Below are 27,555 nucleotides of genomic sequence, written 5' to 3'. Positions count from 1 at the left end.
AACCATTCACAATCCCTGCTGATTATGATGAAACTTGTACTGTATCGGCACGTACTGTACCGCCCGACTCTGGAACTGACTGCACAGCCACACCGACTGGAAATATCCAGCCTCAATTCAAATCGCTTGCTTGCATCAGGGCGATGGAAATCAATTGAGGCAAAGATCACACCTCTGAATATCTATATAGATAGAAATGATCAGATACATAGTGTCATTATACCTGGTACTCTTTGAGATACCAGCTCTTCCAAGGTTGTTGCAGCATGTCTAGAACTCTTTGGCCCACCCGCCCGCCTGTTAAGTTATTGCATAACCGTGACATGAACTCTGTTTTTCTTCGTCTTCACATGACGTAGCTATGAGACTTTGAAACCCAATTTCCGGCTTCTTTCATCTTCATCTTCTTCTTACTTCCTTTTGTCTCTCTGTCTCTGGGCCTTAACTTTCCTCTTCTTTTCTTTTCCCTGCCCCTCTCTCTCTATTTCTTCTTCCAGGCTTTGTTCTGGGTCATCTTCTCAAACCTCTCTTGAAATTCCTCCCTCCCTCTCTCATCATTTCTTCTCTTCGGCAAGTTCATCAACCAAGACTCACTCCCCACCGCTCCCTCGCTTCTCCCCCGCTCTATTTTCACAAGTCCGTTTTGGGCATTTCTGCCCCTTCTCTGTCGCCATGACCATCTACATTGCCTCACTGTATGTGGATAATCACGTCTTTTTTTTTTATTTTTTTTTTTTGGCAGCTAGACATCAAGATCAGGTGTCAGTCCCGGTTAACAGTATGTGATACTCCAGGTTTCTCCCTTATACGGTGGACTTCCATGTGAACGAACCGCAAAACCATGACGCCGACGCGACCACCAGCCCACCGTTGACTAACCCCGTTCAAAGCATTGCCGCTACCCCTAACGTGGCTGTGAGCTTGTTTGAGAAAAATAATCCCGATATCAAGCCTGGAGTCACCCCTGGGCCCGCATCGGAGCACGAACAATTCTTCGCCGCGGACATCGCCAAAGCTGAACAGGAGCACTCCGGCTACCCGTTTCCCACTACTGAACGGGAAGCAAACCTTTTGACGGAGAGCGAAGCTCATTCACCTGCATGGGGCTCAACCCTCTCCTTGAATCAGCCTCGACCCCGCGCAGCATTCCCGGCATCACCTTCTATCCTTAAGCACCAAGAACCAATAGCGCCAGGGACGGAGCCTGCAAAGGAGAAAACGCGAACGACTCCGCAGCCACTGACGTCGTATGCTAGCGATCATCGTCGGTCCCAGAGCCGCAAGAGCTCATTCTCTGACGCTGAATGGACCATTCAGACTGCGGAGCAGGGCAATGGAGGGCTGCGCAACGCTGTGCGTTCCGCCACAGATGCTGGCCAGCTAGAGGATAAGGTCTGGGTGGGCACCCTGGGCATGCCTACTGACGCGTTGCCCCAATCCACCAAAGATTCCATTGCTAAGAAGCTCGAGGATGAGTACGGATCCATGACGGTCTATGTCAGCGATGGCGACTTTGATGGTCACTATACCCATTTTTGCAAAACGATTCTCTGGCCGGTTTTCCACTACCAGATTCCTGATAACCCCAAAAGCAAAGCCTACGAAGATCACTCCTGGATCTATTATGTCAAAACCAACCAAGCTTTCGCCGAAAAAATCGCCCAGAAGTGGAAACGTGGCGATTCCATTTGGATCCAGGATTACCATCTGCTCCTTGTTCCGGCCATGTTGAGGAAGCTTTTGCCTGACGCTCAAATCGGTTTCTTTCTGCACATTGCCTTCCCATCTTCCGAGGTGTTTCGTTGTCTGGCCCCTCGTAAGGAGCTACTAGAAGGCATTCTGGGAGCGAATCTGGTTGGATTTCAGACGGACGAATACTGCCGTCACTTCCTTCAGACATGTAGTCGCCTCCTTTGCGTAGAAGCCACCAACGAAGGGCTTCAACTAGAAGATCGCTTCGTGAACGTGGGCAAGTTCTCCATCGGCATTGACCCGACTTCGTGGGACCAGCGGCGTCGAGCAGCCGACGTGGAGCGGTGGATCAAGACTATTGCAGAGCGCTACGAAGGCAAGCGTCTCATTGTATCGCGCGATAAGATTGATCAGGTCCGAGGTATCCGACAGAAGCTTTTGAGTTATGAGCTTTTCCTTAACACATATCCCGAATGGCGCGATCAGGTATGCCCACCAACCAAACCATCTCTCTTTTCTACCATGGAGTATAGATTCTCATCATGGTACAGGTTGTATTGATTCAAGTAGCAACAAGCACGACTGAGCAGCCTGAGCTCGAGGCCACCATTTCTGACATCGCGATGCGCATAAATTCAACACATTCCACGCTGGCCCATCAGCCATTAGTCTTTTTGAAACAGGACCTGGCCTTTCCTCAGTATCTTGCTTTGATCTCCCTCGCCGACGCATTAATCATTACAAGCTTACGCGAAGGAATGAACTTGACAAGTCATGAGTTTGTATACTGCCAAGATGGCAAATGGGGCAATAACAAGAAGTATGGCTCGCTCATTCTGAGCGAATTCACCGGTAGCGCGTCTATCTTCGGCAATCATGCGCTCTTGGTGAACCCTTGGGACTATCGACAATGCGCGGAGGCAATTCACACAGCACTGTCGCGTAGTGAAACAGAGCGCAAGGAGGTATGGACGCAAATGCACCAGGCAGTATTGCAGAACTCGACGGCCAACTGGGTCAAGTCGTTCAGTGAGACCTTGAATCGTGTCTGGAACGAGCAATCCTCGCGTGAGATCATGGCTGTGCCACGTTTGCAATTGAACAAACTAGAGGAACTGTACCAGAAATCGACTCGTCGACTAATTATCGTGGATTATGAAGGCACTCTGGCATCATGGGGATCCCCCAAGAGCATAATCGTGACTACACCTCAGCGAGCTATCACCACACTGGCGGAGCTGACGGATGATCCACGCAACGTGGTGTACGTGATGAGTGCGCGTATGCCAGAAGAGATGGAACGTCTGTTCCGCCTAGTCACTGGCCTGGGCTTGATTGCGGAGAATGGCTGTTTCGTGCGGGAACCGAACTCGGAGACCTGGCTGAAGTTGACGGACAAGACTCAGACGGACGCTTGGAAGACGGCAGTACTCCAGATTTTGGACTACTACCAGGAGCGCGCTGAGGGTAGCTGGATTGAACAGCGACACTGCTCACTCGTCTTCCATTATGGATCCGCGGAAGACCAGGTGGCGGCTGCACGACTAGCTTCGGAGTGTGCGGGACACATCAATGATGCTTGTGCTAACCAGGGTGTTCACGCTATTCCCGTGGAGGGAGCCCTCGTGGTTGAGCCGATGGGCACAAACAAAGCATCAGCGACGGAACTAGTATGGCGATCGTGTCTGAAGCAAAATGAACAAGATGAGAGCGTAGCCCGTCCGGATTTCCTGTTGGCGATCGGAGACAGTCGCGACGACGAGCCTGTGTTCCGGTGGGCTAACAAACTGGAAAGCGCACAAGCGGTTACCCACGCCGTGACGGTGACATTGGGTTCTCGGAGCACAGAAGCCAGGGCCACCTTAACCCAAGGTGTGACAGGTAAGACTGGATGCATTTCAATTGCGCAGGAACTCTGGGTCATTTGGCTGATCCGTTTCGTCAATAGGAGTCTTGTCGTGCTTGGAACGGCTGGCTGAGCACAAGTCATAAATTGATGACTCTGCATGCATCTCTGACGCAAACACGCACACATTCAGAAGCACACGACGATACGATTACAGGACATATATTTCATTTCTACATAGGCATGAATACACGGATACATGCTTACGGGGTGGCCCTCCGCGGATTTAACCCCTGACGTTACCAAGAATCGGGCAATTATGCCGATCTCCTAAGCATACAGGGTACAAGGGCCGAAAAAAAGTATTGAGGGGGTTCAGAATGAGCTAGCACGAGGGACAGCCGGTCAGGTGATGGTAACCTTTGGAGTTATAGTTCTTTGAGTTCATTGTACGAAGTAGACCGACCTTATTCTTAGAGTAGTCAATTCGAGCCACATGAATCTCACAAGAATTGGAGTAATGCGCCGCATGTTAATCGAAAAGCATCCGCTGGTATGTAATCAATCCACACTAACTTAATTTTAACTAGTCCGTACCTTAGTTGCCGTACTTTTCCTCGCCCCACCTTTCGGTTACTGGGCCTGCCTCCTCATCATCTCAACAGCCGAGGCTCATGGCTACCTACGCAAATACCTTCCCTCCCAACATAGGTTCTGGTTTTATTCTTCAATCCATCTCCTCTTCTTGTTTCCAGGAATAAGCCATACAGATTCAAGGTTATATCTACGGTCTGCAGATTAGAGCTTGAACTCCATACGACTAAGATACTTAGTGCGGTCGAACTCAATCAACGACGACATTCTCTTCGCGGATCATCCAAACATGGTGGTGGCGCCTCCGCACGGAGCCGCTTTTGAGGCCGCGATCCAAGTAACCCCCATTGACTCGCACCAATATTCGGCCTATCTTCAGCATGAGTGGTGTATTGGAGCAGGTAGGAACACCCAGCCACTGTTGAAGACTTGTCGACAGGCGACAAACGCTTTGTTGTCGCCTATCCAAAAAAATTGTACGCTAACAAGGAATCACAAACAGTGCCGCATGGAGGCTATAGTAGTGCCATCATCTACCGCCTGGCCTTGACACACTTCGCTCATACGCATCCGCAGCAGTATCGAGACCCAGCCACGCCGATTTCCATGCAATTGACGTTTCTGCGACGGACAGCAGTGGGACCAGCCCTGCTGAACGTGCAGGATGTTAAGATTGGGGCGCGAACGAGTACCATCCACGTGACTTTGTCACAATCCAAGAATTCGAATATGAAGACACAGTCACAGACCGGAGAAGAGGAGCAAGAGGTGAAAATAGCGGGGTATATCACAGTGAGTCCGGCCCATGCGGAAATTGGGTTGACGGCTCCAACGGGGTGGATGCCATTACCGGAGCCGGCACGAGGTTCACAGCCAGACAGGGGAGTGAACCTGGTAGCATTGGGGGAGTACGGCCGCGACGGCGAGTGGAAGCGGATACAGCTGCCGTTTCCCGAGTTTCGGCGTGCGACGCAGCATGTTGACTTGTACGGTCCCCGACAGCCTCAATCCATGGCGGCTGTGGACCAGTGGGCCCGATTTCGGCCGGGGGGTGACCAGATGGCGCGCTGGTCGAATGAAGCGGTGGTGTATTTGACTGATACGTTCCCCCTGGCGTTGTCTGGGCTAGATCGGATGGCCGTAACGGCAGAGGGCGATGGCAAGATCGAGAGTCGGCATTGGTATCCAACGGTGGTTTTGAATATCGATTTCAAGAAGCGGTTACCGGCTACTGGCGAAACTTGGTTATATAGTCGAGTGCAAACGGTCTCGGTGCGGGAAGGTCGGACGGATCTGGGGGTGATCATATTAGACGCAACGGGGCAAGTGGTGGCCATGGCGACGCAAGTGGGTTTGGTGGTAAGTGCCAGTCGCAATCTAGGAAATAGATCAAAGCTGTAGAACTTTCTTCAAGGGGAAGGTACCAGTGCAAGCATGTAAAGAGTATTTCGACTGATGGACATAGTGAGTTTATGCTGACTCAATGGTTAAACAGCGATATACATAATACATATAGCTATATGCAAGAACATAAGCGGCATCATAGTCTGCCGAAAGGCTGTTGAATGCGCGAGAACCTGCTCTCATCTCGGATGCGGCTCCAATTCACAAAGATGCCTTCGTTTGCAGCCAGAAGGCAATTGCATCGGTAGTGACACTGAGCTGGCCCTCAGGCGCTTCGTCTGGCTGCAGAATTTGAGCATGTACCCAGAACTTGCGGCCTACCCGAGCCAGGACTTTGGCTTGAACGAGCGCATAACCTGGTACCGTGACGGGGGCGCGATACCGAATGTCCAGCTGGGCAGTGTATAGCATGCAACGCGGATGGTGGGCGGAGAGAGCCCCAGCGGCGCCTGTTTCAGGAGCATGCAATGCGACGGCATAGGACATGGCCTCGTCGATACAAGTTGCCAAAAGACCGCCATGAGCGGTAGACGGATGCCCAGATACCCCGGGCGTGGCAAGCTGCAGTATTAAGTAGAGATCCGGGTCCTCCATTTGAGATACCGAGGTGGGAGTGGGCCAGCTGGGAGCAGCATCGGGGAGGGATGCGAGCAGCTCCGGCTGACGACGAAGGGTACAGACATGGGGAATTGTCGACGGTGAGGCAAGTGTACTGGCAAAATAGCCATCCTCGCCTGAGTCGGACTTGAAGATACGGGACCAAGTGCGAATGGGAAAGTAATTAGGGTGGTGCAGCAACCGGGTCAGCACCGGGGGAAGGACGGTGCGGAATGGATCGAGAGCGGGGGGATGTGGTTGGTTGAGAATGGAGATCGGAGCAGACATGACGTGTATGACATATATTATGCGAGTTTCAGAAACAGAAAAAAAAGGAGGGAATGAAAAGAAAGGGGAAAATCTGGAAGAGAAGTGCAGAGAGTGAGTAGACAACGGGGAGTAACTTGTACGGAGTACGCAGTACCAAAACAGTGAGTGGGAAAGAGGAAGCCAGAAAAAAAGTGTTCGTTCTACCTACTCCGTATCTGATAAGCAGATCCGCTCTTGGAGTCTTAAGAGTTTCAATCTTCGGTTACGGTATCATTCAGTAAGGTACAGAGTTAATTTTGGTAAGGGAAGAGAAAGGGCATCATATGAGGTACGAAGCAGAGTACAGTACATGTTTATGTTACGTACGTACCTACAATCTGGATTGCTTTTAAATTCTCGGCTTCGGGATCCTCGGGTGATCTACTTCTTACTGAACATCATGGGACTTTCTTTTCCTCTTTCCACTCAAACAATCTGCACGAATTTATTGGGAACTGAGACTGCCTGCATCTTGGAACAGACCCGCATTCTTGAAATGCTTCTACCATGCATAAACCCTACCTGCAGTTGAGTGTACTTAGGAGGTACGGAGTAACTAGAACGGTGCCTGGTCAGCTGTAAGCGCTGCTACTAGTGCCGGCCCTAAACCAAGGCCCCCAAACTCAATTGGGCCTGACGGTTCTCTCTTTTCTTTCTCCGCTTATCAGACCGAGGTGGTTCCACCAGCCACTGCACTGCAACCTCTCATTCCCACTAGGCTGGGCAACATTCTTCGCCCAACCCCAGGGAGACAATCATCAATGGGATCATTAGGACTGTACTCAGGTGGGTACTATATGGTGGACAAGGCTATGGTACGGAGTAGAAATGTCAGAGAAGCTGCCCGCACGATGAAACACGCCTACTTTCCCTGTTGATTCCCCGCAGTTACTGTAGCTGCAGGAGGGAGTCATCCTGCGTCTCGTTTACCGAGCACTCTCTCTTTCATTTCGATTCAGAAGCTCTCCTCGCATCCTAGGATAGTCCCAGCCAATCAAGTCAGGAATTGGAGAGTGTGAAAACAAGGCACCGGCCATAACAATTTCCCGCCGGATAATGGGGGAATCCCGATTGACTAGAAGTCACTCTAGTCATGTTAGACTACTACTCACTAGTTCTCGGAAAGGTTCTCAGTCTTACTGATTGTAGACCAAAATGAGCACTGAAATTTGGAGTAGAATATAGAGAAAGACAAGTGCGCAAAAGGGGGTTGGTATAACCAAATGAGATGAGAGAAAGAAGGGCAGGAAATGTTGAATTCTCCAAAAAAAAGACAACAAACAAACACCTTAAACTAAGGTATGCATGCAGAACAAGAAAGACTGGAGAAGGAACTAATTAAGTTGGTTAGCTAGTAATTAGTCTTACTACTAGGAAGGTAGTCAGCTGTGGCAGCTTCTTTTGGTGAAATCTTGCTTGTTATTACTGGCTTAGCCTCTTTCCTTGAGCTTCTTATTTCTTCCTGCTCCCCCAAGTCTCTCTCTCTTATCATCACTTCTTCTTCTTCTTCTTCTTCTTCTTTCCTCTCTTCATCCCTTTCCCAATAATAGCGCCTTGCACGTCTAGTTACTCTCTACACTCAACTCTTACTACTCTTCTTACCTTGCACATCTCTTTCGTTGCGACTGTGTTAGCCACACACTACTCTTTACCCTTAACCCTGCCACTCATCATGATGTTGGTTTCTTCGCTCGTCGCCCTCGGTCTAGTCGCCTCGGCCACCGCCTCGTCCGGCAACTACACCCTGCCCGACGGGTTCGTCCTGAGCGCCATTTCCTCTACCACTCGCGGTATGCTAGTCGATGATGCGCGTCTTTCGTTCGCGTTTGACTAATTGGTCCTTCCAGCCTCTTGGTGTACTGCGGAGCGCAACTCTTGCCCTGAGATCTGTGGTGGAGTCGCCACCAGCAACTCCTGCGATTCGGTAAGCGCATCTCTGAACTTAATTGAGAAATGGAAAGGCTCATAGCATTGCGACAGAGCACCTTGGACTTTTCTTGCATCTGCTCCAACGGTTCAGCTGCCGACGTGGCGCTTTACGCGCAGACCGTCCCCTCTCTCGTTTGCGAGGCCAACTATGCCCAGTGCATTAGCAACTCGTCTAGCTTGACCGAGGAGGAGCATTGCGAGGACTATGAGAAGACCTGTGGTACCCTTAACGCATCGGCTTCCTCGACTACCTCGTCTACCACCTCGAGTGCCACTAGCCTGACCACGGCCACCAGCACCAGTACCGCCACCGACAAGTCCAGCACGACCACTGGGACCAGCACCTCCAGCAGCACTAGCAGCTCATCCACGGCCAACGCCGCCGTCCGTTTGGCTCAGGAGCACGCGACCGGTCTATTGGCCACAACCCTGTTTCTAGGACTGCGCCTGCTGCTGTGAATGAAGGAACGGTTGAGAGCGAAAATGACTCGAGTCAGAGTGCGTGTAGCTTGCAGACGAGTCAAAGTCAACTGGTCGGGGCCCATTCATCTCGAGTCGCCGTACTGGTAATGTCATGTTTCGGGGGAAGAAGATGGGTTGGGTAGTTGATTGCATCTTCTATGACTTGATGTCAAATACGATTATTCCCCGCTAGGCGCCCAGTAGGAGCGGTCGATCCTGGCGCATTAATTTGATGATTTTTTTTCTCCTTTCATTCTTCAGTTGTGTCTGAGCCGGCTAAAGGTTGTGTGATAACGAGGATTGTTGTAATGACTATTAACTAATGCTCGTGAAGAAGCAACAAACAATCAACAAACGGGGGAGGGAGAGAAGCGGTGCCAAGACTTTTTCCCACAACGGAATTTTCTCCACCGCCCAATTATTCTTGTCTCTTTCTTTCTCACTTTCATCTTCGCTTCTTTCGCTTCTCCGTCTTCTTCGGTTTTGGATCTTGTTTCCTCTGGTGGACCCCTCTCCTTCTCCTCCCCCCTCTTATCTCCTACAATTCAATTTTCTTCCTCGTCTTTGCCTTCAGCCCCTTCCCCCTCTCCTCCTCTTCTCTCTTCCCCTCCGCGCCCCCTCCCCCCCCTTCTCCTCCCCACCCTCTCGATCGGTCTATCAACCTCGAATTCTAATACACTTACCACGATGCCCGCTCCTTCGACCACCCTCCTCATTGAGGGCTCTTTTACCGAGCTCGCCGATGAGTTCGCCCAGTACATCGATGCTCTTCGCAAGCCCGACGCCGCCGCTTCCAGTCTTCAGGCCGACATCGTCCCACTGTTGGAAGCTCTCCGCCAGCAGGAACAGTCAGGTGCTGAACCCGACCGTAAGCAACGCGATGAGATTTTGAAGAAGCTGGTCACCGCCGCTACTGTGTTGAATGCGGCTCCTGAGAAGGGTAAGCAGATCCTTGTTGGTGCTGCACGGGGCACACAGGACACATGGAACACAATTGACGCAAACCAGAGATCATTTCCGCCTATAACCTCCTCGTCCACCTTGTCCACCAGGCTTCTGATCCGGATATGTTCCTGTCTCGCATCTGCTCCTACCTTGCTAAACCTATCACCGCATCTCCCCAGTTTGGTCCCTCTCTCGCGATCTCCATCTTGTCCACCATCTTCAACACCCTCGCTCCCGCCGACTCGAGCCGCTACCATGTTCTCCTGGCCATCGTTGCCGTCATCCGCCAGGCCGGTGCCTCCGTCGCATTCGATGCCCTCAAGCCCCAGCTGACCTCTCAGCTGCCTGCTTGGCTCGCCGCTTGGGAGCTTGAGGCCGAGGAGGCGCAGCGCCTACATCTGGCCATCGCTGATGCCGCCCAGGCTGCTGGAGATGCAGAGCTGTCCCAGTCCCATGTCATTCAGGCCTTGCAGACCATCCCTGCCGCACAGGCCGCCAGCCCCGAAGCCCGCGAGTTGGCTGTTCGCGCCCTAACTTCTGCCCTCACTTCCCCGGCCGTCTTCGACTTCACCCCATTGACCGCCTCCGATGCCGTTCAAACCCTGCGCGCCAGTGACAGCACCCTCTTTGAGCTGCTCGAGATCTTTACTGCCGATACTCTCGACGCCTACGAGGCCCTCGTTGCCGCAACTCCTCTTGCTGGTATCTCTGGTGGTGTGCTGGCTGAGGCCGGCGATGCTCTGCAGACCAAGATGCGTCTGCTTACCCTGGCCTCGCTGGCCGCCGCGACTCCCTCCCGCTCTCTGCCTTACGCTACCATTGCCAGTGCTCTACGGGTCCCGGACGAGGATGTAGAGAAGTGGGTCATTGATACCATCCGTGCTGGACTCGTTGAGGGTAAGCTGTCGCAGCTACGCTCTGAGTTCCTCGTTCACCGCGCCACGTACCGCGTCTTTGGCGAGAAGCAGTGGGCTGAGGTACAAGGTCGCTTGATGGTCTGGCGCCGTAGCTTGGAACGCGTTCTGGGTGTTGTTCGTTCCGAACGTGAGCGCTTCGTGCGTGAGGGGCTGCAGGCGGCCCAGGCAGCCGAGGAGGCTGCTCAGGGCAAGTCCTCTGACAAGGGCAAGTCGAGTGATCGTCGTCGCCAGCAGGGCAACAACAACAACAACCAATCCTCGACCCCGGCTGCTCCTCCCGCCAACGTCCCCGTGAAGGCTGTTGCTGAATAAATGACGAAAGAACGGAAATGCGGGGGAGGATCAATGATTGATGATGAGACCTACATACCTTGTTTTTTGTCTTTTGACCTACTATCTACCAGATACCACACCCTTCACTCCGCACAGACGGAAGTAGGGACGAGCAAGAAAAAAAAGACTTAAAAAGTATCTCTGTGTCATGGCTGGGCAGCGGTGTTGAACGCTAATTCTTCTTGTCTTTGGATTGGGTGTTTGTAACTGATTTCAATGTATTCAATGCTAGAATGTTCTTTTCCACTGTCGTGTTTAGATGGATGGTTCAACCGCTGAGGGTGGCCACCGGGTGAGCTCATGTTAGCATTAGAAGCGAGCCGGGTCTGCTAGCTGGAAATGAGGGGTCAAATCGACTGTGCGACATGATTCCATTGTACACCTGCTTCAAGAGGCAGAGGGACTTCACATGAAAGGGGTTTGCATGTCTCTGTAAAAGCGGCAGCCGGTTGGGTCATGATGGCATGAAGTATAATCCGGATTATTAGACCCAGTAACTTGTCAGCGGGTTGGTTGCCAGCACAGCGACAAGCAGCAGCGAACAGCGTCCACGTGCCCGAGTCGAGCAGCATATCTATATTACCTGAGCAAATCTCCAAAACTATATACATTGCGTATAGACATATATATGTAGATATATATCTGTACCGCAGAACGCTTAAACTAACGACTTTACAGATATCATCACCGGATCAACCCCATCCACAAGCCCTGAAACCGCTATACACACCGTTCAGCCCACTCCAAACCTTACAAGGGATTCAGTCCCTTTTCGCGGAGCCCCACCCGAATCCTTTCGTAGACTTCCCCGACATCGCCGGTGGCTTGTACGGAGACGACTTTACCTTGGCCCTCGAATGCCTCGACAACGGGCATGCTCGTCTCGACAAAGGTGCGGAAGCGCTTGCGAATGCTCTCGGCGTTGTCGTCATCGCGACCGCTGGTCTCGCCCCGCTTGAGGAGGCGGTTCTCCATCACCTCCTCGGGACAGTCCAAAAAGAGAGTCATCTCGGAGGGGCAGACGGTGTCCTCGAAGAAGACAGCCTGGTCCAGCTTGCGGGGGAAACCGTCAATCAGGAAGCGGGGCTTGCTACCGGCGGCGGCGGCCGGATTGGTGCCGGTAGTCAGGGTCTCGGCCATGGCGTCCGACAGCAGCTTGACGGTGATCTCCATGGGCACAATCTTGCCTTCGCGGATGTAGGTACGGATGAGGTCGCCGGCGTGGCTCCCTTCGCGGACCTGCTCGGCGCGGAGCAAGTCGCCAGCCGACAGGTGAGTGAAGCCGTAGTCGCGGACGAGGTTGGCAGATTGCGTGCCTTTACCGCTGCCGGGGCCACCGAGGACGAAAACAACGGTTGTGGTGGTGGGGTTAAAGCGCGGGGTAGACATGTTGACGGCTCGGTTGTTTTTTTTGTCGAACAAGAGATAGAGGGTCTCGAAAGTATTTGTAGTCCTCTTCTGTAAAAGGGTGGGGAGTGTAGAATAGTCAAGAGGATGTGATGTGAGATTTGAGTCCTGGCAGTCCGTAGACGGTAATTGGTTAGCATATCTGGCAAGGCATTGAGGTGAGAAGGAGGGGAGTTAAGGTAGGTATTGTGCAGTAAGTAGTACAATCACTCACTTAAGCAGTCGGCTTGGGTTTCTGAGTTCCGGTACGGGACTTGGAGAGTAGGATGAAAGAACCGGATCCGATACCAATAATGATCAAAAATGGAAGGACTTTGAATTGAGAACGGCTGTATTGGGTGGTTTGAGGGGAAGGATGGGAGGAAGAAGAAGAAGAAGAGGAGGTGGGGGAGGAGGAAGGAGGGGCGTTGGCAGGGGCGGAATAGGGGCGGTGTTGCTGGAAAAGCACCCGAGCAGGAGACGCGGTCACAGTACGAGCAGAAGAGACACACAGCGAGCTCACAAGAGTCCGGATTGGGGCCGACATGAGGCTGAAAAGATATGACGAGGGGTAACAGGGGAATTGAATCGAATCAACTGATTGCTATAGTGCAGTCAGTCAGTTCCTGTCCGCAGCGGGCGAAGTTTGCAGGTGCTGGAAATAACCAACCGTCCGTCGGGGGAACAGGCTGCTGTTTGCGGACTAGCGCCACGTGAGTACTTCTTATGTACTGTACATTACTATATACGGACTATAGTTATGGATTGTACTCAAATAACTACTTTGTAGGTATAATATCTATAATATCTATATTTATATCCGTATATACAATCACTTGTCTTTTGAGAGTGAAGCAGTTCAGTCATTATTGCCTTGGATGATGACCCTCCTCCATGGGAACCTCGTAGTATGCCTGCACACGACGCTGGTGAAGCACCCAGTAAATGCCCGCCAGGAGCCCACCCACGGAGCACACCGCCAAAATGAAAATTAACAGCCCACCCACCCCGTAAATAATTTCATATGCCTTGTTGACAGCTTTGGCCTCTTCCTGAGCTTTTTCATAGGCCTCGTCGACCTCTTGCAAGTCCTCCACCGGCGCCTTTTGCTTCCCATACAGAAGGGCGGGGTCGTTTGGCGTGGGCTTTGAATCACCTTGAAAGCCTGCCAGACGCCAATTCATCGGCGTTTCTGTCCGGTGAATTTCGGACGTGCCCAGAACGTTGCCATTCCGATCGATCGCTTCCACTGAAATCCAGTCCAAATAACCTTCGGCGATATACATGGTCTCGAAATCGAGCTTGGTGGTGTTGCCGATCAGCACCGGAAGACCCTGGCGGTCAACACGTGCATAGAAATTCCAGGAGGCGATATCCGTGGCACCGTTCCAGCTGACATGAAAGATGGTTGCCAAATCCGTTTCATCTGTTCCGTAGACCGACGCCACCACGTCCGGCGGTTGGCTAGGCCGACCCACGAAGGGAAATTTGTACGAGCGGTAAGAGGAGAAGCGCGTGGACGCGAAACTGGCCTGCATCAAGACCTTGCCGTCCGGGCTATGCTCGCTCTGGTATCCCCGCTCGCTCCAGCCGACAAAGACATTGTTGTTGGGCAACCTCTGAACGCTACCACGCAGTCGGGTTAGATCACCATCCGGCCGGTCATACCGATCGAGCAGGCGGGCGGTCATGGTTGTCGTGTCGACCTGCACAAACATCGCCGCCGAAACGGTCTCTTCGTTCTCTGTCTCATCGGACGCATTGTTCAGGAAAGAGAGGGTCGTGTGCGTGGCGTTAGACTCCACGAACCGCGCGTGATGTTGTTTGGAGAAGGTGAAATCTTGGACAAAATCGGAGTACTTGCCGCCCAGGCGCCAGATGATGCGTCCGTCTTCGCCCGATATCAGGTAGATCGTGCTCGTGAACCGGGCAGACAGCAGATAATCGCCTGCCGCATTCTTGTCTGCCGCATTAACATGCACATAATCCCAGCCTGGTTCATTGGATGCCGGCCAGTTAGCGTTGACCTTAACCGACTCGTGAATGGGAATGTATCCTAGGGAGTTCCACTCGAACAAGACCTCGCCTGTTGCTATGTCCAACTCGACAAAACCTCCCGTGACTATCCAACCGTACTCATCCAGCCGACCGAGGTCCCCTAGATCCACGTACTCATTCCGATAGGCGCAAGCTAATGCGGTCTTTCCGCCGTCGAGGACATTGAACTCGTGCATATTGAACGTGCCAAGGTCGTTGGTCACCGCAACCACACTTTCTGGCTCGTAGTTTTGGTTGAGAATGTAGCCGTATCCTTTGTCCGCAGCACCGGCGTTGTAGCCATGCTGGAGGATGAATGAGAGATGGGACTCGTTGTCAATATTGTTCACGGCCTTGAAGTCAAATATGTTGCGGTTGTCGAACATGCAGGATCCGGCCCATATGAGAATCTAATGGTCCACACTCCGTAAGCTTATTACTTCGCGAATTTCGAGTAATTTTAAAGCGACCAATTCGCTTCCCCGTGCGATTTAAACATCGTATGGCAGATAGGCAGAGCCAAAGGGATGATGAGAATCAAGAGTCAGGATTAGGGTAAGTACATACACCATCTGCGTCGTATATGTAAGGTCCAACTTGGCAAGGTTTCCATTGTTTCGTGGGTGCTTCGGGGTCAATCACGCCATATGGCGCAACGAACCAATACCCCGGACTGACAGCCGCGCGATCGTAGTAGGCAATATCGAATTTCAGGGCTCTGATCTCCGGCAGCTGTTGGATTGTTAGAGAGACAGACGATCGATGGGAGGGGGAACTAGTTCTTTCAACCATAACGTACCGTGACAAAAGACATCATGTCACTATCCGAATCACCACTCACAACGACATCTTGAAGAGCAAGCAACGACAAAAACCAAAGAAGAAACATATTGAAGGAGTGGCTAGGAGAGGAAGAATCCCCTCCAACGGCAACATGCAACCAGCAAGAATTGATTTAATAGATGATAGGGCTGGAAGGAGAGAGAAAAGCAGGGAGAAGAAATTGGCGGGCAGACGAATAGATACAACCACATCAACGAGACGCTTGTCACCCGACCTCAAGTCAAGTTCATGTCGATTTCGATAGTGATCATCAGAGGGTCTGCCGAGCTGGAAGGAGAGGACAGTTCCATGTTTGTGGGGGGGTGGAGGGCAGTATGAGCCCAGCGACAGGAGGCACAGAAGCAGTGATGCAGAGAGAAAGAACGGGTTATAGTAGTCGAGGTCAACACTCATTGATAGGCTAAAAAGCCCGCGAAGTAGAAAGGACGCTCCATCAACCTTGCCAGGAACGGCCAGTGGCAACGTAATGGCTGAGATGGACGCTGACGATCAGGCGAGGCGGACACTCTTGGCGGCGTTTCGAAGGGTGGAGCTGAAGCACTCGCGAACCGTTCAGATTCGTGGACGAAGTGTGGATACTCGTTCCATCGATTATATGACTTCCGTGACTAAATTACTACGGGGTCAACCAGAGTACATATACAGCACACACACACACACACACACACACACACACACACATGATGTACTCGGAGTATATACATATTTATATGCATGTGTTAATGAAGATAGCTCGTTTTGCCCCTTGTCTTGTGAAGCTATGGGGAAAAGAGGGGACAGTACGGAGTACATGTAGCGAATAATTGTAGCTTCTATGGTTGAGTTGCGTTCGCGTGGGATTCCTTTCTTTGCTGATTTCGGACATCGGACATCGGTGCTATTACAGATGTACGGAGACACACAGTACGAGTACCGTGACATAAAACACGAGCCTGGAGGTGTGGTCCTTATTCCCCTTGAAGAAATCTAGACCGAAGTCGCTGTCGATTTGGCAACGTTTCAGGTCTTGGCAAGATAGTTCCGGTGGTTCAATTACAGAAAATTCGTCGCTAACCATGAAAAAGGAACTTGCATTCGGTCGGTCCTGGTTTGACTGAAAAGCCACACATGGATAGATGGAACAAATTTGATTGATAGATTGATCCAACAAGCTCCCCGGGCCTCACGGAGACTCCGAGAGAGCATTGATGCGCCGAGATCGGACAGTGTTCTGCAATTTCCCCACCATTAATTAGGCTTTAGTGCCCTATTTTCCAGTTCTACTCCGGATCTTTCCAACTTTCAAGGCAATTGCTAGCAGTAGCAGTTCTTGAAGCACGCATTGATCCACACATAGATGGGAACAGAAACCGAGCCTACTCGAGACGACGCGGCCGGGCCCTAAGGTACCTCACCATCTCGATTGGAGTTGTTGTGTCAGCCGTTTCCATGGAATTGGTGGGATCTACTCCGTATTCAGTACAAATGGAGTGGGAGCATACGAATGCCTTTCTGCCAGCCCACTTGCCTCCCTTGGTGCATCATCTGACATTGATGCGAAAAATTGCGCTTAGATAAGGGGACGGCAACAGCCTAGGGAACTAAGTACTACAGTCAACCCCCGTGAATACGATCACCGGATCAATGATATTACCGTTTTGACAATATCACCACACCCGAAATTCTCTGCCACCATACCAATATCGTTGTTTCTGCGTTATAAAGAAATTTGTCAAACGAGGTCTCTTGTACACATAGATATCTTCATGTTGGATACACTCACATGATTTTAGCTTGGAAGATAGGTATTGGTAATAGAAGTTATATGGTTGGTCACATGATAGTACTATGACTCAAATCCTATCGACTCTGGCTCTCTAACTGGTCATCTAAGAATCACCACCAAGCCGCTGCACCGATAGTCCCCTCCGAACGATACATATACTTAGCCGTGCTGGATTACTTCCTAGTACCGAGGGATCACTGGTAGCCTACCGGTACCAACATGTTAATTAGCGCTTTTCTTCTGGTCTTCGCGCTAGACTCTTCATCGCAACATCTCACCCTTCACATCGCGTATTCTGCAAGATTAGGTTATTGATGACCTTCGGGTTGTACTTGATGAATTCAGCCAGAGCAGTCAGCACCAAGCCCTCCGTGCTCTCCATATCGTTTAGATCCAGTTGAGGTGGGAGCCATTGCTCGCAGACCTTCGTGAGATTGAGCCGAGATGAGTCTCCCGGGCCACCATGCCGAAGCGCATCACAACGACAAGTGCCCATGTTAAAGAACTGTAGAGAACCCCTTCTTGAGTGTAAAATCCGCCACCAGGCCGGTCATGACAGAGGGTCTGGAGATGGTTGTTGGACACATCTGCTATACGGGAGCTCTGCAGAATCCCCGAAGCTTGCTTTCCATTCAGCGGTTGCACAACTTGGTCGTAAGAGGAATAGACAATTGTCGTGGGCACAAAGGCCGAGTCGCCTCCAATACGTCTCGTTGCTTGATTAAAATTAGCATGTCACTCTTGATGCCAGATGACAGGAGTGCAGATAGCATTTGAGAAAATGGGCTAACAAGTGCGGCTTCTATAGTCCCTTGGAAGTCGGCACTAGTCGCGATCAAATCCTTCCCCACAGCGCGCGTGGATGGCCAATATTCGAATGCCCACTGAGTGTTGAGACCTCCTTGAGACCATGCGATAATCGTCAACTTACTTCCCGAAAGAGCTGAGAGATAGTTGATGGCGTACGCAATATATTCCGCGTTGACCTGGGCGTCTCCTACAGTAGCAGAAGGTACATTGACCCTGGCCAGGCTTGCCTCAGGAATGGCCTTCTGCAGTTTTCCAAGTTTGAATTAGAACAATAGGCCACATGGTATGGCAGTTCCAGGAATGAGGAGAGCAGTTTTGACTTCACCTTTTCTCCTGGTCAGGTCGTCTTTGGTGAATATAGCGGCCCGGAGAGTCTCTTCCGTGACTCTGTACGGCAAATCTTCGGCAGGTTTTTTTTTTTTTTTTTTGGATATAGGAGCTAATGTGTTAGCATGGGGTTCTTGTTGCGCAGCGAGTTCAATGGAGAGGTCTGGTGATGATAGAGTCCCACAAGAATGTCTCGTGACAAAATGCCTGAGGTGACAAGCTTGAAGGCATGCAAGACTAGCGTTGAATGCGGAGCACTGGCAAAGATCTCCTCTAGTATCAGCCAGATTAGGGGCAGTAAGCCATCTTCAGTAATCTGATAAGGGTCGTCTTGTGCAAGCCTCAATCACATTGCATGGGCAACGTCTGAGACTCTACCGACCACTCCGGGCTTCATGGCCGAAGCCATCAAGACAGAAAGCAGGGATATGCTGGCCGAAATAGGCGCCAGCGAGCAGACAGCAAAAGCTATCGCGCATAAGGTAACCGCGTTCACGAAGACACCTATGATGAAGCCCCTGTTGAGAGACGTATATAGTCTCATAATGGACGTCACGGAGAAAATGGTTTGGTTTCAGGGATTTTTGCCTGCAGAAAGCAATTCGCGTGAGGACGTACAGCAAGCCTACGGCGGCGAGATGCACCTGTTATAAATGCAATTCATGCGTGAGTTTTCTTTGCCATGTACTTCTCCATCGCGAGGGCCTCAGAGTGACAGTACTCGGAAACGTCCTTAGAGAAGAACCGGAGAAAAACCGAGTATAATGAGGGTGCCAACGGTTGGTAGTCTGAGGGTAGACCCGCGGGGTTGACCGCGGGTAGTTCATATGGTTGGCTAGCTTCTATCTCTGGCGTTGAGCATCCACGAACGTAGACATACGATCGCCCGATATGTACCATACCACCCACAGGAGCTGCTTTCCCGCCGCGATGGCCTTGTAAGCTTGTCGTCCGCTCCGACTCGTGGAGGTACGAGCAACTTGACACCGAGGTTAGAGCCGCGATGGTCAAACGACCATTCATATTGCACTAATGGTTTGTCGCCTATTGATTACAAACGTGCAAGTCACTGCGATGGGCCAGAATACTCCTATGGCTGCGAGATAAGCTCGTATAACCTGTCCGATCAACCAGCCAAAAGAGGGAATTGCAGATGTAGACAAGATTTGACAATGAGACTGGGATACTACTGGGCAGGTACAGTACAGTACATTCATGCATCCATATGGAAAGTGCACACACAGATCAACTGCCGCCGGCTGCCAGTAAGTCGTTGGAGACAATAATCGTTGGGTTGCCCGTTCATGAGAAAGGACATGTAGGTGACTCAGCCGCATCGGGCTAGCATTAAAGGTAACATGCGACACTCGCAAAGATCATGACAAGGGATACACGGACTAAGCATCGACCAACAAATCTTAGCAATAGCGATGGATGTACTCCATAGCTAAGATCTGAGACCAAGTTGGGGGTGGAGCGGCTAAAATCCCGCCCTTGCTACTCCGTACTTGTCAGCTGCATTCAACTCATCCAAGCCCGTCACATAGCTGAGAATTATTTATGTGAGCCGTCAAGTACCCTACTTGCAGGGTTGAGCCCTTTGCAGTACGCATCTCGGTATCTTGGCAGGGCATCCGGAATGCAGGAGAGAAATTGAAGCCATAGGGAGGGAGAGGGGAGTTCGCCACCTTGAACGGAACGATTGAGCGATTGGGCGAATGGTGAGAGATTGTATATTTTTGAGGGAGAAGAAAAAGTAGGACGAAACTGCCGGTCAAGATATAGATACTAGACAGAGAAGGGGCGGGAGATGACTCAGGACTCAGCAGGAGTGATTGATGGATGATAAACAGGGAAACAGACGAACAGTAAGATACTAGTACTGTAGTTAGTACGTTAGTTAAAGTATTATTTAGGTAAAAGGGTTAAGATGATTGGAAAGGGGATAATGGGGAAACCCTCCTTGGCCAGTGTAACTCTACGGGATGAATATTAGCTTGACTACCACCGTTGCACCCACCACAAAAGTAGGTAAAGTAGGAAGTGTCACATACCAATGAGGGGCAAGGGAGAAAAGTGGGAGGAAAAAAGGGAAGCCAAAAGAAGACTTAACTTAGTTTTCAACAAGAACCATAATATCATCAACATCATCATCGTCAACGTCATCATCATCCCTCATCGGCTCGCTCATCGGGTCCCGAGGCAGGGTTTCGGCCTGCCGGAATAGTTATTCAAAGGAATTAGCCATAGTGCAACCTCCATACCATGCAAGAGCCACCGGCGAGAATCTACGGGAGAATGTAAGTATGTGTAGGAGTGCTGGGTGTGTCATCATAATTAACTGTCACTCCATCTGACTGTCTATCAATGTGGTCTCAACGAGGAGAAACATGTCCATGGTATCGGTGATACCAGGACAGCTCTTAACCAGTATAGTTACTATTTACTATTTATGATCGATCCGCAGTAATCCACCTCAGCCAATGCAACATTGCGGCTAATGATCATCTTCATTGCACCTCTGTCCCCACTGATCCACACCCGAATGATGGCTACAGTACGGTGTACGGAGTACAGAGTACTCATACGGATTACAAATTACTTGCTTGTACATTGGGATAAATCGATCGATCCTCTCTACTCCATGAATGGTGGGAGGCTCCAGAAGATTGAAGACAGGAACTGTCCATTCTTCCCCCGATCAACAAGTCGGAGCTCCGTCGATACGACAGGCTCGTGAATGACTGTCCAGTGTCGAGTGTCTACTAGTACTACCAGTTTCGAAAGCATGATAATCAGAGTAAGAGCCAAGCCGGGGCTACCCTGATGATGCGACAGGTAGTGATATACTACCTTAAACTGTTAATTGGATTGATTGTAGTCTAGTGTATGAGTAAGGTAGCAATCTGTTGTCTCCACCGGTGGATGATGGGTCGTGGGTAAATACCATCCATACCATACCTTACCCAACGTCAACTTGGAAAAGTCATTTGCCTGCCTGAACTTCGCCCTTCCATTCCTTCTGCGTTTCCACTTGTCCCGTGTACGCAAACAAGCAAAGCCTTCTTCTTAATGAGTATATAATTTCTATCTTTTGCCCTTAGTACATAAAGGATACTTCAAAGTCAAACATTCTATTTCTCCCTTGTTTTCTTTGGTCTGCTGTCTGCTGTCTTCTTACCAATTTCCCTCTCCTGTCTCGGAATTGAATACGTACCTGAGGAATGATACCTACGCGTTGGTCTCGCATGCCTTAAAAGAGACTAGAAGTGCCGGTACAACTCTCGGATTACCACCGCAGAACCACACACCCTTGACCGCTGCGACTCGGAATGATCAATCAGTCCTACTGCTACTGCTACCACTGATACTACTTCGACTACTACAACCAGAACCACTACAACTACTACAACTACTACCATCACCAAAACCATCTCATCTACAACCACAACTTTCATTCCATTTTCACCTCCAGTCTCCCACCCACCATCTGCCTCCACCACCTCCTCCACCAACAACAACCGACGGACGGACTATTGACTGAATACCACTTCGAGAGAACAGTGAATACCACCTCCCTTCCTTTGCCCCCTCCCTATCCCTCTCCATTCTCCCCCTCCTCAACACAACATCTTTTCCACCCCATCCCTCCACCATCGTCGCCTTTCTCTCCCCTGCGACATCCATTTGAATTCGGCCCGCACTGTCCAGTCGCAGTTAGGAACAAGGTCCAAGCATCAAAGGACATCCCCCCTCCTTCCTATTTTTCTCTCTCTTCTGGAGCGCACAAAATAAAGGCAGAAGACAATAATCAGACCCCGTGGTCGACCGTGGTCTACCTATCACCGAATTATCACTGCAACAGTCAAATCTTACAGTCTGTTTGCACTGCAAGCTGCGCAGGGATTTGTGACTTGCCGTAGTGGTGTGTCACCCTCGGTCTTTACACCTCTGATCCACTCCATTGTTCCAGAGAACATCTGAGAGTCCTGGCTCAATAGTCCGATCAGGTTTGATCTATCCAGTCGTTTTTTTTCTTTTTCTCTCTTTCTCTCTTCTCCAAACATCTACATAAGTGGTCCTTTCCCTATACCCGCGACTGCCTATTCCCGCCGGTCTTTTGCTGTATGAAGACCCGTCGAAGTTGAATCCTCCTGTTTTCATTTCATTCTCTCCCACTCAGAACTTGAATGCCACTCGTCGCTTCTGTTCGGACTTCGAGAGAAAGCCTCCAAATCCTGCACTATGTCGGCTCCTCTTGTCAAGGTTCTTCATAGAATGCAAGAACTCTTCACAAACATTGTTGCAGCCTTGGAGGCAATGCTGCTGTTTCCATCTCTCTTCCGGAACTCGTCCCGTAAGCGGCGGAAAGCGTTCCAGGGAGCATACCGGGGGCGACGGACGCTGGACGATTTTGCGAATGAGATTGATCGTCTGCTAACGACACCCTTGTCTGTGCAAAATATGATTGCAATGTCAGGCAAAATTCGCGCCCAGTTCACGTCCTGTCTCCAAGCAAGCCCCGTATGCATGTTACCATCCTATAATCACGCTCTCCCTTCAGGGGCAGAAAAAGGAACGTACTTGGCGCTAGATGTGGGAGGCTCCACGCTCCGCGTAGCCTTGGTGGAACTGCGTGGCCACGGGGAGATGCGTGTTCTTCATATGTCTTCCTCGTCAATTGACAATGATATCAAATTGCTGGAGGGCACCCTGTTCTTCGACTGGATGGCGACAAAAATCGACTCCATGTTACAAGAAGTAAGCTCAAATTATGGCCGGGAGGATTCTCCACTTTCCATGGGTTTGTCCTGGTCGTTTCCCATTGAACAGACATCAATAAACAGTGGCTTGGTAATACACATGGGCAAGGGGTTTCATTGCTCCAATGGCACGGTTGGGCAAGAGCTCGGCAACCTAATTGTCCAGTCCTGCAGGACGCGCGGTTTGAATGTCGAGGTGGATGCTATCGTCAACGACAGTTCCGCAACTCTTCTATCTCACGCCTATCTCGATCCAGCAGCTCGCATGTCCCTCATTCTGGGAACTGGGACCAATGTGGCGATTCATTTTCCAGTGCATCAGGTTGGATTGACCAAGTTCGGCACCAGACCCCCAGGTTGGTTTGATTATGCCAAACACGTTATCATCAATAGCGAGATGAGCATGTTTGGTGGTGGTGTTTTGCCTATGTCGCGATGGGATGAAATCCTCAACAGCACCCATCTTCGGCCTGACTATCAGCCTCTGGAGTATATGATCACTGGCCGTTACCTCGGCGAGATCGTTCGGCTTATCATTGTCGAAGCGGTGGAGACAGCGCAACTATTCGGAGGCAATCTTCCTCACTCGATGCGAGATGCCTATTCCTTTGATACCAGTATCATTGCTTACATAGAGGCTGATGGATCAACGAGCTTAACTCCATCGGCTACCCTTCTGCAGAAGGAACATACTTTCGGCGCACCGCCTTCAGTGGAGGACTTGCAGTTTCTTCGGCGCGTCTGCCAGGTTGTCTCCAATCGAGCCGCAGGTTACCTTGCGACAGCGATTTATAGCATGTGGTGTTTGCGCAATGAGGCAGAATATCCCGAACTTAAAGACCCAGCCACCGCTTCGCTGAAAGAGATGCAAGAGGTGACCGTGATCGAAAGCGAGATCAGCCCACTTAGTTTGTCAATTGCCTGCGATGGCAGTGTTATCAACAAGTATCCTGGATTTAGAGATCGTTGTCAGGGCTATTTGGACGACCTTGTCAAGGAGACCAACCATTTGCAGCCATTATCCACTTCGTCGGCCGCACCTTACATTCGCCTTGACCCTGCTCCGGACAGTGCTATCGCTGGAGCCGCAGTTGCTGTAGCAGTGGCACTTGTGGAGAAGAAAAATGAGTAGGCATGGCGAGATCAACCTGGTTCAGTGAGCGATCGTGCTTGCCAAACACATTCCAGATTGCTCAGTTCGTCCAAATAAACGACAGACTTCATGCCAGCATTCTTGCATCGAAAGGTGTTTCCAATTCAGTTCGTGGATTATCGCGTTCTTTCATAAACATATGCAGGCAATTGGGCGGTTATTTGCTTCAGTCCCTGCTCTTCTCCCGAGACGGTGTTCTGCTCGTGCCGTCATCTGGGTTGTATCTGTATCTGGGATTCCTTTCCATTGCATATACGGGTTTAATGATCATGCGCAGCATTTGAATACCAAGTGGCGAAACGGATAGACAATTGAGGCTTCCATCCATACATTTTGTGTACATAATCATAATCAGCGGTACAAAAACCGTCTGACCTCTGCCCTCGGATATTTTCAAGCACTTGGCTTGCCCGATTAAAACATTGCCGACTAAGTGTTTTTGCGTTCAGAATCCAGGTTCTCATACGAGAAGTGGCCACAGTGAACCATATGATTGGCAATAAAGCACGCATCTATCACAAGGTGTCCGATGTTTCCAGCGGGCATCTCTGAGAAATTAACAGCTTACTGCTCCCCACAAAGATCCAGCAACAGCTCCAGCATGCGCCGTTGCAATTTAACCAGATCTTGCTTGGTAATGAGCGTCTCTTTCTGCCTAAAGGGATTCACTATGCCGGATTTAGCATCAGTGGCGAGTATTAAACTATCTCTGATACTGAAAAAGGGGATTCCTAAGCCCCGCAGCTCCGAGATTATCGCACCGGCCATTTGTCTCGAAGCTTTGTAGACCTTCACATCGTAGTTAAGCAATTCGGCCTGATCTTCCTCGGCCGTCTGTTGATCAAATGCCACAAGGGCTCGTTAGTCTAGTCAGGTAAACCCAGGAGTAATCGCCTATCCGCGAATATCCTTCGTCGGCACAATACCACCAGCGCAGTACATACCGAGATTGGTTTCTTATCATCAACTGGTGCACCAACCGAGCGTCTAAAGAGTCGGACGTCAGAGAAAGCTGAACTCATGAGGAATTCTGAGACTCTTCTTGGTGGAAGCGAAATGCAATTCTCGCATTCGCCACGGACCATAGAGAGACAAGACTCGCAAGAATGGTCAAAGCCTACTCACAGCACAGCATCGAGTTCTTTTTTTTTCTCTATTCGCGCTCGTTGTTTCTTTACAAGAGCTTCCCGACCCTGCCACCACTGCTTTTCGTGGTCGTGCTGGCGGCGGATCAACCATCGGATCCGGCTTTGGAGGTTTTCATTCTGGGCAACTGTACGCATGACGTGGCGAAGAGCGGTGTTCCATGTGGTAATGGATGCAGGGTCAATTGCTGTGCCATTTTGAATTGTCTGGACTCGGGGAGGGTGGGCGTTAGTAGGCGTTGGGGGTAGTATGCGCGTCTGCTGCTGCGACGGTTGCTGGCAAGTCACAGGGACCGAGGGAATATGGTCCGATGGTTCGTATAAATCGTTATCTTCGGAGTCTGCGGGGTTTTGTGTTTGGGCAGAGAAAGCTGGGGGTTGTTGATTGGATAGCGCAGAGAGCGTTCGCAGCACCGACGTTAGATCTGCTGGTTCGTAATTCATTATGTTGTATAGACTTTGGCAGGGAATTTTAGTATCTATGCGACCGACTGCTTAATCTGATATTTTCTGTTGAGTTATATAAGATATGGATGGTGGTTGTAGGTTGAAAGGAGGAATCACTTGCAGAGCCGACGCGGTGGTTCATGCTTCCTTCTCTTTCTTAGTCTCGCTCTCGGCTTGGCCGCAGTTTGTCTTGTTCGAATCATCGACCTTCCGCTGAAAATTTCCCCGACCCCAAACTAGTCTCCGTCCCCTCCACGACCCGCTCTCCGTTTATCACTGGGGCTTTGGGTTGCGCAAGAAGGCATCTTCAAGTTTAATCACTCTATCGATATAAAGACTACGTGTCGATCGATTCAACCTACTCACTACTCCCCGACGAGCGACCAGGCACGCGAAGTCCCGAGTCCGGCTTGAGGTCATACCATCCATCTCCCACTCAGCTGGTCGCCATTTCCCCTTCTCTCCAACGCATCTCTTTCTCTCTCTATATATCCGTTCCTGCTCCTGCTATTCTTTGGCTTTTCTTTGATATCTCAAAGATAGGCGACATCATGTCTCGATCCGCCGCCGATGCAACCCGGTTCACGGCCACAGGGCCTTACGCCCACTCCAAGCCTGGAGCTGCGACTCCCTATAAGCTTCCTGGCTTCATGGCCAACGCGGCCCAGAAGCAACAGAGTGGACAGCCCGGAGGTAGATCTGAGACTCCTAAGGAGAAGGTGGAGCGATTGCGAGCACAAGCCCGCGCTGCTCGGTTAGCCCAGTCGACGTCGCGCGTGGATCAGATGATCGACTTCGGCCGTCGGTTCGCCAACAAAGCTCACAAGACCATGGTCTATACTCTCATTGCTGCATCTGGTATGTTGCATCGCCTTCCCCTGAACCATCAACCCTGCAATTGGACTAGATTTTCGAGATGAAACCACACCGTCGCGGGCGAAGCAGTACCCAGCTCTCTGGAGTCCGTCGTTACTCAGCAGGACCTGAATAGAAACATCCAGCGACTAACCATGCATTGAAACAGGTGTCTGCGGAGCCCTCACCGTATACTCCATTGTATCCCTCTCTATGTACAACCGCCGCCAGCGGACACTCTGGATCGAGAAGGAACTTCAGACTCTACAGGATGCCAAGGTAGCCTATACCAATGGAACCGCCACACCGGAACAGCTGGAGTTGCTGAAGAACGAGAAAATTGCCGAGATATACCAGCGGAAGAAGGATGAAGAGCGACAGCAGCGTCCTTGGAACAAGGCGAAGCGGTATCTACTTGGGGACTTGAAGGCGGACGAGGCCCCCGCTGAGGCGAATCCCAACCCTATCCCCGACAGCCTGGTGGCCGATGAGAAGCCTCGCGTTCTTGAAGCCATTTATGTCGCCAAAGTATCCGGGGAAGCTGTTGCTCCCGTACAGCAGGGCCCACTGGATACATTGGCGGCTAATGCCGAAGATGCCGCTAAGCAGACGACGCGAAGCTGGAAGAGCTGGTTCACTGGACGGTAAAACCACGCTTTCCGGAAGCTCAAAAAGGAAAACCCAGAGAAAAAGGTACTTGGGTCGCCAGAAAAAGACCGGAGGTCGCATGCACCGTCCACTTACAGTTTTTTTCGCTTTGGTCCCATTTTGTGCTTTGCATGGCAATCTTTTTTACTATCCCTTCCTCTCTTCTACCACATTCGGGGTTGTGGCGTATCTTGCTTTTGTTTCCTGGGTGTGTGAATGTGTGTGCGCGCTTTTCGCCAACATGTATCATCTATGTGCTATTGTTCTGTTTGCCAGCCCTGCCCACTTCAAATGTGGGATTGTAATGTACATATACATATGTTTTCATTTTCTTGATGATGATCTAGC

At 50.7% G+C, this 27,555-nt stretch overlaps 13 protein-coding genes across 13 annotated transcripts; 6 read left to right on the top strand and 7 right to left on the bottom strand.

The window, feature by feature from the left end:
• The first annotated feature begins 276 nt into the window (after positions 1 to 276).
• BP01DRAFT_358685 (putative alpha,alpha-trehalose phosphate synthase subunit TPS3) lies at positions 277 to 4,045 on the top strand. Its single transcript, XM_025575496.1, has 4 exons — positions 277 to 695; positions 795 to 2,178; positions 2,244 to 3,573; positions 3,641 to 4,045. The coding sequence occupies exons 1-4, from the start codon at positions 673 to 675 to the stop codon at positions 3,682 to 3,684; spliced, it is 2,781 nt and encodes a 926-aa protein (XP_025429415.1). The 5' UTR covers positions 277 to 672; the 3' UTR covers positions 3,685 to 4,045.
• Positions 4,046 to 4,209: 164 nt separating this feature from the next.
• On the top strand, positions 4,210 to 5,975 carry BP01DRAFT_358684 (thioesterase family protein). Its single transcript, XM_025575495.1, has 2 exons — positions 4,210 to 4,533; positions 4,635 to 5,975. The coding sequence occupies exons 1-2, from the start codon at positions 4,422 to 4,424 to the stop codon at positions 5,531 to 5,533; spliced, it is 1,011 nt and encodes a 336-aa protein (XP_025429414.1). The 5' UTR covers positions 4,210 to 4,421; the 3' UTR covers positions 5,534 to 5,975.
• On the bottom strand, positions 5,386 to 6,657 carry BP01DRAFT_104210 (PaaI family thioesterase). The gene has a single exon (XM_025570268.1). The coding sequence runs from the start codon at positions 6,419 to 6,421 to the stop codon at positions 5,738 to 5,740; it is 684 nt and encodes a 227-aa protein (XP_025429413.1). The 5' UTR covers positions 6,422 to 6,657; the 3' UTR covers positions 5,386 to 5,737.
• Positions 6,658 to 8,116: 1,459 nt separating this feature from the next.
• On the top strand, positions 8,117 to 8,907 carry BP01DRAFT_358682 (uncharacterized protein). Its single transcript, XM_025575494.1, has one exon. The coding sequence runs from the start codon at positions 8,396 to 8,398 to the stop codon at positions 8,828 to 8,830; it is 435 nt and encodes a 144-aa protein (XP_025429412.1). The 5' UTR covers positions 8,117 to 8,395; the 3' UTR covers positions 8,831 to 8,907.
• Positions 8,908 to 9,303: 396 nt separating this feature from the next.
• BP01DRAFT_104159 (PCI domain protein) lies at positions 9,304 to 11,091 on the top strand. Its single transcript, XM_025570265.1, has 2 exons — positions 9,304 to 9,773; positions 9,842 to 11,091. Exons 1-2 carry the CDS (start codon positions 9,521 to 9,523, stop codon positions 11,005 to 11,007), a joined length of 1,419 nt encoding a protein of 472 aa, XP_025429411.1. The 5' UTR covers positions 9,304 to 9,520; the 3' UTR covers positions 11,008 to 11,091.
• Positions 11,092 to 11,554: 463 nt separating this feature from the next.
• Positions 11,555 to 12,656, bottom strand: ura6 (uridylate kinase ura6). Its single transcript, XM_025570266.1, has 2 exons — positions 12,650 to 12,656; positions 11,555 to 12,543 (listed from the first exon to the last, which is right to left on the bottom strand). Exon 2 carries the CDS (start codon positions 12,415 to 12,417, stop codon positions 11,779 to 11,781), a length of 639 nt encoding a protein of 212 aa, XP_025429410.1. The 5' UTR covers positions 12,418 to 12,543; positions 12,650 to 12,656; the 3' UTR covers positions 11,555 to 11,778.
• On the bottom strand, positions 12,554 to 13,059 carry BP01DRAFT_104188 (uncharacterized protein). Its single transcript, XM_025570267.1, has one exon. It carries the CDS (start codon positions 12,959 to 12,961, stop codon positions 12,650 to 12,652), a length of 312 nt encoding a protein of 103 aa, XP_025429409.1. The 5' UTR covers positions 12,962 to 13,059; the 3' UTR covers positions 12,554 to 12,649.
• Positions 13,060 to 13,215: 156 nt separating this feature from the next.
• BP01DRAFT_345013 (uncharacterized protein) lies at positions 13,216 to 15,793 on the bottom strand. Its single transcript, XM_025573582.1, has 3 exons — positions 15,251 to 15,793; positions 15,019 to 15,183; positions 13,216 to 14,861 (listed from the first exon to the last, which is right to left on the bottom strand). The coding sequence occupies exons 1-3, from the start codon at positions 15,338 to 15,340 to the stop codon at positions 13,281 to 13,283; spliced, it is 1,836 nt and encodes a 611-aa protein (XP_025429408.1). The 5' UTR covers positions 15,341 to 15,793; the 3' UTR covers positions 13,216 to 13,280.
• Positions 15,794 to 15,857: 64 nt separating this feature from the next.
• BP01DRAFT_104130 (uncharacterized protein) lies at positions 15,858 to 16,375 on the bottom strand. The gene has a single exon (XM_025570264.1). It carries the CDS (start codon positions 16,213 to 16,215, stop codon positions 15,919 to 15,921), a length of 297 nt encoding a protein of 98 aa, XP_025429407.1. The 5' UTR covers positions 16,216 to 16,375; the 3' UTR covers positions 15,858 to 15,918.
• A 1,071-nt stretch (positions 16,376 to 17,446) lies between these two features.
• On the bottom strand, positions 17,447 to 19,219 carry BP01DRAFT_384618 (putative lipase; the record flags this gene model as incomplete). Its single annotated transcript, XM_025577524.1, has 3 exons — positions 17,447 to 17,775; positions 17,991 to 18,111; positions 19,094 to 19,219. The coding sequence occupies 3 exons, from the start codon at positions 19,217 to 19,219 to the stop codon at positions 17,447 to 17,449; spliced, it is 576 nt and encodes a 191-aa protein (XP_025429406.1).
• A 2,786-nt stretch (positions 19,220 to 22,005) lies between these two features.
• Positions 22,006 to 24,171, top strand: BP01DRAFT_104006 (putative hexokinase). The gene is made up of 2 exons (XM_025570262.1): positions 22,006 to 22,121; positions 22,207 to 24,171. The coding sequence occupies exon 2, from the start codon at positions 22,442 to 22,444 to the stop codon at positions 24,089 to 24,091; it is 1,650 nt and encodes a 549-aa protein (XP_025429405.1). The 5' UTR covers positions 22,006 to 22,121; positions 22,207 to 22,441; the 3' UTR covers positions 24,092 to 24,171.
• A 148-nt stretch (positions 24,172 to 24,319) lies between these two features.
• BP01DRAFT_358676 (uncharacterized protein) lies at positions 24,320 to 25,837 on the bottom strand. Its single transcript, XM_025575493.1, has 3 exons — positions 25,238 to 25,837; positions 25,057 to 25,099; positions 24,320 to 24,946 (listed from the first exon to the last, which is right to left on the bottom strand). The coding sequence occupies exons 1-3, from the start codon at positions 25,699 to 25,701 to the stop codon at positions 24,677 to 24,679; spliced, it is 777 nt and encodes a 258-aa protein (XP_025429404.1). The 5' UTR covers positions 25,702 to 25,837; the 3' UTR covers positions 24,320 to 24,676.
• Positions 25,838 to 26,255: 418 nt separating this feature from the next.
• BP01DRAFT_367452 (cytochrome c oxidase assembly protein COX14) lies at positions 26,256 to 27,207 on the top strand (the record flags this gene model as incomplete). The annotated part of the gene is made up of 2 exons (XM_025576457.1): positions 26,256 to 26,562; positions 26,729 to 27,207. 2 exons carry the CDS (start codon positions 26,256 to 26,258, stop codon positions 27,205 to 27,207), a joined length of 786 nt encoding a protein of 261 aa, XP_025429403.1.
• Positions 27,208 to 27,555: the final 348 nt, after the last annotated feature.

This window comes from Aspergillus saccharolyticus, assembly GCF_003184585.1.
Source record: "Aspergillus saccharolyticus JOP 1030-1 unplaced genomic scaffold BP01scaffold_27, whole genome shotgun sequence".
In the NCBI taxonomy this organism is placed as follows: domain Eukaryota; kingdom Fungi; phylum Ascomycota; class Eurotiomycetes; order Eurotiales; family Aspergillaceae; genus Aspergillus; species Aspergillus saccharolyticus.
The sequence above is the reverse complement of the archived record's forward strand: the minus strand, read 5'-3'. Positions and strand labels throughout refer to the sequence as shown.

What these genes read in the sequence shown, in the direction of transcription:
- BP01DRAFT_358685 (XM_025575496.1), top strand. Translation starts at nt 673, where the DNA reads ATGACCATCTACATTGCCTCACT. An exon ending in ATCCCGAATGGCGCGATCAG is followed by an intron (nt 2,179 to 2,243) that starts GTATGCCCACCA and finishes ATCATGGTACAG; the next exon opens with GTTGTATTGATTCAAGTAGC. An exon ending in CTTAACCCAAGGTGTGACAG is followed by an intron (nt 3,574 to 3,640) that starts GTAAGACTGGAT and finishes TTTCGTCAATAG; the next exon opens with GAGTCTTGTCGTGCTTGGAA.
- BP01DRAFT_358684 (XM_025575495.1), top strand. Translation starts at nt 4,422, where the DNA reads ATGGTGGTGGCGCCTCCGCACGGAGCCGCTTTTGAGGCCGCGATCCAA. An exon ending in TGAGTGGTGTATTGGAGCAG is followed by an intron (nt 4,534 to 4,634) that starts GTAGGAACACCC and finishes AATCACAAACAG; the next exon opens with TGCCGCATGGAGGCTATAGT.
- BP01DRAFT_104210 (XM_025570268.1), bottom strand. Translation starts at nt 6,421, where the DNA reads ATGTCTGCTCCGATCTCCATTCTCAACCAACCACATCCCCCCGCTCTC.
- BP01DRAFT_358682 (XM_025575494.1), top strand. Translation starts at nt 8,396, where the DNA reads ATGGAAAGGCTCATAGCATTGCGACAGAGCACCTTGGACTTTTCTTGC.
- BP01DRAFT_104159 (XM_025570265.1), top strand. Translation starts at nt 9,521, where the DNA reads ATGCCCGCTCCTTCGACCACCCTCCTCATTGAGGGCTCTTTTACCGAG. An exon ending in GAATGCGGCTCCTGAGAAGG is followed by an intron (nt 9,774 to 9,841) that starts GTAAGCAGATCC and finishes GACGCAAACCAG; the next exon opens with AGATCATTTCCGCCTATAAC.
- ura6 (XM_025570266.1), bottom strand. Translation starts at nt 12,417, where the DNA reads ATGTCTACCCCGCGCTTTAACCCCACCACCACAACCGTTGTTTTCGTC.
- BP01DRAFT_104188 (XM_025570267.1), bottom strand. Translation starts at nt 12,961, where the DNA reads ATGTCGGCCCCAATCCGGACTCTTGTGAGCTCGCTGTGTGTCTCTTCT.
- BP01DRAFT_345013 (XM_025573582.1), bottom strand. Translation starts at nt 15,340, where the DNA reads ATGTTTCTTCTTTGGTTTTTGTCGTTGCTTGCTCTTCAAGATGTCGTT. An exon ending in ACATGATGTCTTTTGTCACG is followed by an intron (nt 15,184 to 15,250) that starts GTACGTTATGGT and finishes ACAATCCAACAG; the next exon opens with CTGCCGGAGATCAGAGCCCT. An exon ending in ACATATACGACGCAGATGGT is followed by an intron (nt 14,862 to 15,018) that starts GTATGTACTTAC and finishes GTGGACCATTAG; the next exon opens with ATTCTCATATGGGCCGGATC.
- BP01DRAFT_104130 (XM_025570264.1), bottom strand. Translation starts at nt 16,215, where the DNA reads ATGTCACGGTACTCGTACTGTGTGTCTCCGTACATCTGTAATAGCACC.
- BP01DRAFT_104006 (XM_025570262.1), top strand. Translation starts at nt 22,442, where the DNA reads ATGTCGGCTCCTCTTGTCAAGGTTCTTCATAGAATGCAAGAACTCTTC.
- BP01DRAFT_358676 (XM_025575493.1), bottom strand. Translation starts at nt 25,701, where the DNA reads ATGAATTACGAACCAGCAGATCTAACGTCGGTGCTGCGAACGCTCTCT. An exon ending in AAAGAACTCGATGCTGTGCT is followed by an intron (nt 25,100 to 25,237) that starts GTGAGTAGGCTT and finishes CCGACTCTTTAG; the next exon opens with ACGCTCGGTTGGTGCACCAG. An exon ending in ATGATAAGAAACCAATCTCG is followed by an intron (nt 24,947 to 25,056) that starts GTATGTACTGCG and finishes TTTGATCAACAG; the next exon opens with ACGGCCGAGGAAGATCAGGC.